This window comes from Papilio xuthus, unplaced genomic scaffold (assembly GCF_000836235.2).
Source record: "Papilio xuthus unplaced genomic scaffold, Pxut_1.1 DF825752.1, whole genome shotgun sequence".
Lineage (NCBI taxonomy): Eukaryota > Metazoa > Arthropoda > Insecta > Lepidoptera > Papilionidae > Papilio > Papilio xuthus.
The window spans coordinates 1,013,636-1,023,214 of NW_013532897.1; the positions used below are offsets into that span (position 1 = coordinate 1,013,636).

At 37.8% G+C, this 9,579-nt stretch overlaps 2 protein-coding genes across 2 annotated transcripts; one reads left to right on the top strand and one right to left on the bottom strand.

The window, feature by feature from the left end:
* Position 1: 1 nt before the first annotated feature.
* On the bottom strand, positions 2 to 3,674 carry Kap-alpha3 (karyopherin alpha3). Its single transcript, XM_013323304.1, has 6 exons — positions 3,373 to 3,674; positions 2,593 to 3,282; positions 1,598 to 1,840; positions 964 to 1,236; positions 530 to 706; positions 2 to 452 (listed from the first exon to the last, which is right to left on the bottom strand). Exons 1-6 carry the CDS (start codon positions 3,433 to 3,435, stop codon positions 342 to 344), a joined length of 1,557 nt encoding a protein of 518 aa, XP_013178758.1. The 5' UTR covers positions 3,436 to 3,674; the 3' UTR covers positions 2 to 341.
* A 440-nt stretch (positions 3,675 to 4,114) lies between these two features.
* LOC106125905 (uncharacterized) lies at positions 4,115 to 6,559 on the top strand. Its single transcript, XM_013323325.1, has 5 exons — positions 4,115 to 4,322; positions 4,807 to 5,028; positions 5,173 to 5,401; positions 5,488 to 5,721; positions 5,795 to 6,559. The coding sequence occupies exons 1-5, from the start codon at positions 4,236 to 4,238 to the stop codon at positions 5,917 to 5,919; spliced, it is 897 nt and encodes a 298-aa protein (XP_013178779.1). The 5' UTR covers positions 4,115 to 4,235; the 3' UTR covers positions 5,920 to 6,559.
* Positions 6,560 to 9,579: the final 3,020 nt, after the last annotated feature.

Below are 9,579 nucleotides of genomic sequence, written 5' to 3' on the forward strand. Positions count from 1 at the left end.
GTTCGTATTGGACAGTTTTATTGGTATATTATAAAGATACAACCGGGCTCACAACATAATTCCTCGGCGCGTGTCCGCGGCCCGGGTGCCGGCGGGGGTCAGGGGGTCAGGGTTCAGGGGGGGGGGAGGTGAGAGGTTAAAAGTCGAAACATAACCACTATGTTATATTAAAAAAGCCGTACAATCTGTAAGCGGATTACATCAGCCGCCGTCGCATTACATTAAAGCTATTCACAATGTCGTCATCCATACGATATATATAAAATCAACACAATCGTGAAAAAGAATAGAATTTCCAAAGATCACATCAGAGTTCACAAGTATCACAAGACGCGGCTCGCTCAGAAGTGGAAGCCGGCGTGCGGCGCGCCCGCTCCCGCTCCCGCCCCCGCTCCCGCCTCGAACTGGAAGCTCGCGTCCGCCGCCGCCGGCGCCAGGCTCGCGTCCTCCTCCTGCACACAACACGAGACCTTCTCACTCACACCCCACCCCACACAACTGTCACAACGCATATGAAACTGTCACCCACCTCTCCGGCGAAGTACTGCTCGATGATGTCATACGCCATCTTGTATATCTCCATCTTCTCGTGTCCCTGCAGCTGCTCGATCTTATCGATGCCGCCGCACTCCTCGATCATGTTGGCCACCTGCTCCACGTTATCTCCGGCCATCTTCAGCATGTTGCTCAGCCCGTCCAGCACCACCTGTTCACCACAATTTCATCTCACAGTTAAATTTAACACATTTTACATATTTATTATTTGTACATAACATTTTAGTAGCCGAGTAATATACAAGTAAGTACCTATTATTGGTTTAGTTTCAAAATACCACTAAAACTAAATTAAAAATTAAGTTTTCTGATTTTGCACACTTGACATCTCGGTTGCATTATTCCAACATATTACAAGAATCAACATTTCCAATGTTCCATCTGGGACCAAGCGGTACTATCACTCACGCTGATAACTTGTGTGTCCTTGCAGCTGAGTAGATTGCAGAAGGGCGGGATGACGCCGCAGTTGATGAGCGCCGCCACCTGGTCCTTGGTGCCGCTGATGCTCAGGTTGCTGACGGCCCAGGCCGCCTCCTTCTGCGTCTGGAACTCGCCCTTGCCCAGGTTCTCCACGATCTTGGGCAGCAGACCCGCGTCGATCACCGCCTGCACCTGCTGCTTGTTGCCCGCAGTCACGTTTGACAGGAACCACACCGCTTCCTTGCATATCTTCTCTTTCTGTCAATGCAACAATTTATATACAAATGAAAATCATTGCATTAAAACAAGATCAATCTTTTTTGAATATGAGACATGGATTCTTAATCTCATAATAAAATGAAATCTCTAGTTTTTTGATTCAATTACAACTTAAAAATGGGTTGAGTTGCCAACACATCCCTGAAGAACTAAGGTGAAACTATTACATTTATATGATCAAGAAACAACAAATAAAAACAACTGCAGACCAAATGTATATAATAGTTTACAAAACTATCTTTCTTACAAATTATATTAAATGTTGAAATTAACAGCTGATTACATAAAATACCATAAACTGGTAAGATTTTCAAATATCATGTACATTACAATTACTTACCGAGTGTGACAACAACGCAGGGAAGTGTGACAGGGCATCACAGTTTAGTACCACTTGAGTCTGCTCATCGGTGCCAGTCACAATGTTGCCAACCGCTCGGAGTGCGGCCGTTTGAGCCTTCATCTCCTTGTGAGACAATAGGGGGATTAGCTTGGGCACTATGCCGGAGTCGATTACCATTTGGATCTGTTCATTGCCTCCATCTGTTAGGTAACTTATGGCCCATACTGTGTCAACTAAAATCTGCAAAGATAAAAGTTGTCATATTAATAGAATGTAAAGTCGACATAATTTGGCTGTTGTAGGTTAGCAATCAAAAATAAGATGTGATTGAATGTCACAAGATCCAATGTATATTATAAGTACCAAACATCATTATGTTATTGTATGAAGCGGACACTTTATACTCAATTATAAGAAAGGATGTGAAAGGATAAACATGAAAGTATAAGAGTTAAAATTTGTGCCGAGAAGTACATAAAACTATTTTAATAAAAATCCTTGACTATGAATTATGATCAAACCCTAAGTAATAAGACTCCTCTAGTTACCATAAATGAGCACTGTGTGTGTGTGTGCTTACAAATGTTCATTTTTCGTTTTATTGTTTCAGCACTAGTTTTATTTTTATTGTAAATTTAAAAATAAATAATATTAGGGAATTTTGACTCATGTCTTGGGCTAATGCGGTTTTATTTCATGTCAATAAGGTAACCGTTATCACTTCTTAGATATTTTTAAGCCAAATTTCTTCATAAGATATACTGATTTGAATCTTCCATATGTATGAAACTACATATTAACCATTTTTCATCAAATAATTATAAGCTTTTACACTTTTCAAGCTTCTGGGTATATAAACATTCGAAAAATACAATTTTTTACAGCATTTTTCAAAATTTTATGATTTATCTGTTGGAAATTATTTTATAGATGTGTTTCTTGTGTAAAGTAATTACTTTGTAGAACTTTCTAGAACTGGAAATTTTACTTACATTTATATCTGAATGTGTAATAAGCACATTAAGGGCTGGAAGAATTTCCTGAATAGTCTTAACTGTAGGTGGTGGATCCTTATTTCTGCACAGGTTTACAATGACCCAAGTCACATTACGCAGAAATGATACAGGGATATTTGGTTTGATGAAACTGAGCAGCGGTTTCACTACTCCAAGCTCCACCACCAAGTCTCTCAACATTGGGCCATCTCCAATTATGTTACCTAACGCCCACACTGCTTGTTCACACACGTTTTCATGTGGCGACATAAGTAATTGAAGGAATAATGGGACGGCACCAGCATGAACCACCTTGTTGGTCTGTGCTGAGGTGCCCGATGCTATATTTGTTAGAGCCCAAGCGGCCTCGAATTGTAGAGTAGGATTATCCGCTCGGGAAAGGCACTGAACTAAGATGGGAAGAATGCCGGCTGCGATGAGTTCGTCTATGGGAGGGTTTTTGTCCGAAGACAATAACTTTCTACATTGTTGCACCGCGGCCAGTTGTATTTCGATGTTGTCAGCTTTTGCCGCGTTGATCACTAGCTCTTCGATATTTGTAGGTCGTTCCACTTCGTCTTCATCTGTTGAATCACTGATGGGGACATTTCTACGTTTCTGGAGAGTTTCCTCTCTTTTATTTTTCCGTAGTTCTACTGTCACTTCATTCCTCCGCCTCCGCATTTCCTAAAATTTACCATGTGACAATTAAATTTTGTAAAGGCATTTATTACAGTATATTCGTATATTACTCGTGATAACATTGAATCTACTTACATCAACATCTTTTCCTGTGTTCTTGAAGACATGCATGCGGTTTTTCATCGGGTCGGTCGCCATTTTATTGTGCTCGTAAGTTTGATGAACTAACGTTCAGACGTAACACACAATTAAACAAAGAATCAACTTAAAACAAAATTGTAACAAACTAATCGAACATGTTTTAAGCACACCCTAGACGTTGATGATTCATTAACCTCTTTTATAAAGAATATTCTACAACAGAAAACCGTTTTCCGTCCACCTTGAATTGAATTCTCTTTTCTTTACTTTTTTCTAATTTCTAAACCACAGACAAGTGACTAAATTTTATTTTTATCCTGCAGACTGCAGACTCAGAAACTGACGAGGTGGCATCAAAGCAATTTCCTAGGTTTATAATTTTTAGATGTGATTCAAAATCTCAGATTTTCAATAAAATTTTATCGCTTGTAAATAAAATCAGTAAGAGTTAATTGTGCATTCGTTTTACTTAAAATGTAATAAATATCTCAAAAATTACAAACAGCGCATTTAGAAAACGTTACAGATATTTTTAATTGTTTTTATTTTAATAAGGTTAATAAAAACTGTGCCATTTTATTACTTATAAGAAAAATACGACGCAATTTTTATTTTAAGATATATAAAAAAAAATCTAAAGATTTTCTTCCACCACAGGAATGGAAGGTATCGGAGTGAAGTTAGCTGATGTTAAATCGATTACGGCGATTGGGCCAGATTGGGCGAGTCATTCTTCCGTCAAAATCTTGAGCTAACTTCATACTTCGAGCGGTATTGATTGAAGTGGTTTCTGCGCTGTGTGATAATTACGGTATCATAAATAATTCTTTTCAAGAAAAAATACAAAAATAATAACCATGACTGTATTTCCAAAGGGTTGTATAATACTAAATCAAACTGATATCGGCAAACTACAGTTGGTTGAAGAAGTTGCCTGTCCCGAGGTAAGTGCGCAGTATGTTTTAATATTTACCGAAACCAATTTTACAATACATTTAAAACATGATTTGGAAATCTATTGTTGAAGTCCGATAAGCTTTGAGAATTACAATGTTCGCAATAATTTTTATAAATCCATTCCAAAGTCAAGTGGTACTTATTCAATGCAGGTGAAAATCAATAACATAAATTGATAAGCAAGATGTCCGTTTGACCTACATCGCAGTTAGCGCAGTTATTGATTATTTATGAGCTATGGTGATATTTTATAGAAACTGATAAAAGAAGATATGAAGATGAAAGAATGAGTTAATGAATGCTGAATCTTAAATGAAATGAAAACGATAAAACAATTACTAAATAATAAAACATTATAGCATACATTTTCTATTTATGATGGTAAATACATATCTATGGGCACACAAATACATTTAGTCGGGGTTTATCTTAAAAACTGGCGAATCTTTTATTTGTTTTATTTTTGTGTAGGCTAAAGTAGCGGTGCCGCCGCTATCGGAGTCACCCGAGCCGCGGCGGTACCGGGTGCCCGGGCCGCTGCGCCGCTTTGCGGTCATGATATTCCACTTAGTAAACATATCCATGCTGGTCCTCATGTTTGTGGCCATGAGCGTACTCATCTATCGCCAGTTCGTTAAGACCACTTCCGTGCGCCGTTACCAGGGATACTGCACTATCCCCATCGATTTCAAGGTAAATATAGATTTCATTATAAAATAGGTATGTAATATTTACTGATGAATTTTACAGCTCTAAAACCTAATTACATTAATGTAAGCTACATCCTGACTTCCCATCAGTTTTGGTTCGTAACATGGATCATTGCTATCATTACAGAATCAGGGGCGCCTGATTGAGAAAAATTTCCGCGTGATGCCGCTGCGCTGGTCGTCGGAACCCGAGCTGCACGTGGTGAGCACCAGCGACGCGGCCACCGCCGAGCAACTCCTCAGCGTGCTGCGTGAGGAGCTCGACATCGACCGCGACGGCATGACCGAGAAGATCTCCGTCTACAACAACGGACACCAAGTCAACTTCATACACGACTTCACCAACAACTTCACCAGTGAGTCTATCAGATAATGAGAGAGAAGCAAAATATAACTGTAATGAACAAAGGTGACCAATGAAATGAATGTGTTTGTCCACCAGACATCGTGGACGAGGAGCGCTGCTTCATCACGGACCTGGACCTGGAGTCGGTGCTGGTGCCGGACGCGTTCATCGCCAGCATCGAGAGCGGCGGCGAGTTCGACGTGACGCGCGTGCGTTCCGGCCTGCGCGCCATGCTGCCCGCGCTGCACGACCTCTCCGCGCTGCCCGGCCTGCCCGCCGCCTGCCGCACCCGCCCCACCTACCGCCTGCAGCAGGACCACACCCGTCTCGGTACACACAACATACCCATCACATTCAATTAATGCGACAACAGTGTCTCAACTAATAAGTATTTTCGCTACAGTTCACAAGCGCGCGGTGGACGCCAAGCCTCACGACTACGTGCACTTCTCGGGGAAGCACGTCCACGAGATGGACATCGGCAACTTGGCGCAGCTGCTGCAGCACGAGCAGAACAACACCGCATAAACAAACATCATCTTACCTTTCATCTCTGAAACTAGGATTTCAATCGATGTTCGCTATCGTACTCTTATACTATCCTCTAAATGTCTATTGTTAATGTTATATAGTTGTGTAGACGAGTGTTGTGAAGCCAACAGTTGGTTGTGCAGCATCACGCCTGCACCATGCCTGCACCATGCCTGCACCACATCTGCGCTCCGCAACATCTCATTGGATATTTGTATTGTTGCATACAAATATGATGAACAATTGCCAAAGATACAAACCACCGATACTAAAAAATAACGGATTGTTCTAAATGAAAATTATACTAAATTATATTCGTCCGTTTAGCCAATTAGAGTAGGAACTTGACATTCCCAAATTGTCTCTCTCTTTTCTCCACTCAAGTGGTTATTATATATATGTGTGTGTAGGATAAACATATTCTATATATTTTATTCTTATTCATTTTTGATTCTGAATTGTTTTTTCTTTTGAGAAAGTATATAACAGTAAATTATCGATCTTTGTCTAACAAACATAAATACAATGACTGAGTTGTTTGTTAAATTCTCAACATATTATATTTGTTTATTTGAATTTTTGATCTCAAATTAGTGTCGCAGATTTGCGAGAGATGTACGTGTTGTAATTTTAGCCTTAAAACTCCACTGTACTGGTACTTGTGTTTAATTACAGTCGAATCTGGATAAGCGAGAGAAAGTGATTGTACGGTTCAGACAACACCACCTTCATCAGCGAGAAATATATCGCGCTCCCTTCCACTCTCGCTTATTCAAATTCCAATGTATATTGTCGTCACATTCCTTCTCTTTGATAAAAGAGAGACAGCAACATCACTGCAAGTGTCACACAACAACGTACATATTTACGTGCCATTTTTTGCATTTATACATTTGTATTGTGTTGCCAGTGAATATATTTATAAGTTGAATTTAATTCAACCGAATATTAAAAAAGAGCACAAATATTTTTGGGCTCAAAGACAAGACTTTTTATATGTTCCTTAAAGTATTACTTTAAAAAAAATTGGTGCCATATGATTTTTTTAAAACAATGTTTTCGAATTTATTTTATAAGCGCTTGACTTAGGTTTAAGAATATTTTAATTTCTGAATCTGTTTTCTGTCGATTTAGATCAAATAAAGTATATCCTCAAATTATTGTTTTATTTCTTAAACCTAGATCTAGAACAGAACTGTCTTCTTGTACTGAAACATAATCTTGAATTTTGTTCGTCTCATGTAACGTATTCTGAAAAAAAAATATTTCAAATTTATGATAACACTGTTGAATGTTTTAATATCAAACATCAAGTCCAAAGACGAGAAGAAATAAAATCCACCGATGTCATGGCTAGTGATTAGACATCACAGTATCTTTAAAATGTTAGGGCGCAGTTTCATTAGTCGAAAACTTTGTCGTTATACAGCAGGCGGAGAGTTCGCATACTGGTTACCGATTGATAGAAACGATCGGTCGATGTAAAGCAAGCGCAGTGATGGGACTCAGTTGACGAGTATAATGCGTTGTAAGGAAAAGTTACGACTCTCGCCTAACGCATGTTAACTCTTAAAGACTGATAAAATTGCGCACTTATAATGTTCGTTAACGGAACATAACATTATTAAATCCACCACAAGTGTGTTAAGATGTGTGAGGTAAGTTATTAATATTTCATTATGTATGGGTGCGCTAGTCTGCGGATATTACAGCGTAGGTAGAGAGTAATCCCGTCTCTGTAAACAGAGCTCATCGAGTAAACACGGCTTAGCGCGCACTGTAAATATGGATTAATTGTAATTGAACTCGCAAACTACTGCCGCTGCCGCCAAATTAAACAATAAGTAACGGCGTGATATTGCTATAAGCACAAACAAAGCGGATTCCGTTCACATTATACACTTAAGGTCTATGGCGGAAGAGTTAGAATATTGTACGTACAATTCACTTGGCAATCGACATAGTTAAATAAATCAAAATTATATGATAGATTTAATCATCCCTAATTAGGCAACTTTGTTATAATTCGCATAAAATAAAAGGTTGATAAATCTATACATGATAAACAAAACTAATTTAAAAAAATCTCAGGTTTTTATGTATTCATTTTTAACATACAATTACTACAGAAGTAACAAACATGGGCCTTTGTAATTCATTATATCTAACACGACTATAGAATCATTTATCTCATTAAAACTTTTTCGAAAGAAAATTTGCAAACGCTTAAATTAAAAGTTAAAAAAAATTCTTTCGGATTTACATAAAGCTCTCAAAGTTCAGTTTAATTGATCAAAACTTTTTTTTGTATTTCCACACGGAAGGCAGAGAAAGCTTCATTTATGCTTTTCTGTTTTACTTTTCCACGATTTCTTCTTTTTTATAAAAAAATATCATATTATAGTTTGTATATTCAAATGGGCGGTTGAAAAAAATGAAATTGTTTTTATCTTTAATGCAAATACAAGAAGAGTTAAAGTGTACGTCGTACGATTTAATTTTCAACTTTTATTTAATTATGAATTTGTCTTCTTTAAAGAAAAGTGGCAAACTCAAATAATATTTAATAATCATTGATTTATACTTGAAATTATTCAGAGACATTTAGTATTCGTATTGGCAAGTTAAAATTAAGCCGAGCCGGTACTTATCTTATTATAAGTTGTGAAGAAAAAACGGAAACTTTTGAATTTGGAATATAAAAGCAACGGAATTATTCACATTTACATAAAGCTTTTAAGTAAAAGTTTGTGTCGCCGTAAGATAAACTGCTTCGTAAGTACATTCTGCTTTTTATTAATTTTCATTAAATAAATTACGATGGAAATGAAATAGGCTTCCTTTTGATGATTGTATGAATATGAATGTAGATATCTTTTGAAAAGTTTAGTGACACTTTATAATGTAAGCTTTTTTTACTCAAAGATATTTTTACGTGATAATATTGAATTCATATTTGCGTTGCCTTTTGACTTTGTGAGTTCTCAAAGCGCATATTTACTGTCATTATATATCAAGGTACTTACAGCGAGGCAAATAAAACAATGAAAACCAATGAAAAGTCGATATTGAAGAAATTGATGGAATATATTTTCTGTCAAAGGTTATGCTGGTATGTAAATAAAAATAAAAATTCTAAATAGCGCACTCCGCGAACGTCTGTTGATGCGGGCGCGTTGTTGCGAAGCTGGGCGGGTCTCGGCTGCACCTCGCGCAGAACAGTGCGCTGCAAACGGAAAAATCCTATCTCCCTTTCTGCATCATTCTCTGTGTCACCATTCATTAAAACTTGTTCTCGTCCCGTTACTCCGGTCATATACGATATATTTTGACTGTTTTAACTAGCGGTTTAGAATCGGTTATCCCTGTAAATTTTCAATACTAAAAACCCAATATAGTTATCCTACTTATGCTGGAAAAATCGTTCATTTTACATGTATCATAAACTAGTCATAAAACTAAATTATTTGTAATTAAAGGTATAGTCATTGTGTTATTTATTCATTGTATCGCTAAAGGCCGGTCTAGGCAATAACAATGGGATTAACGAAGTGTAACTGAAGTCCAGATTCCTCCGCGCCGGTAATCTGGTGGATCACGGTGCGACAGAGTCGGGGAGGTTCGGGGGAGAGGACACAACGATATGGTATCACAACA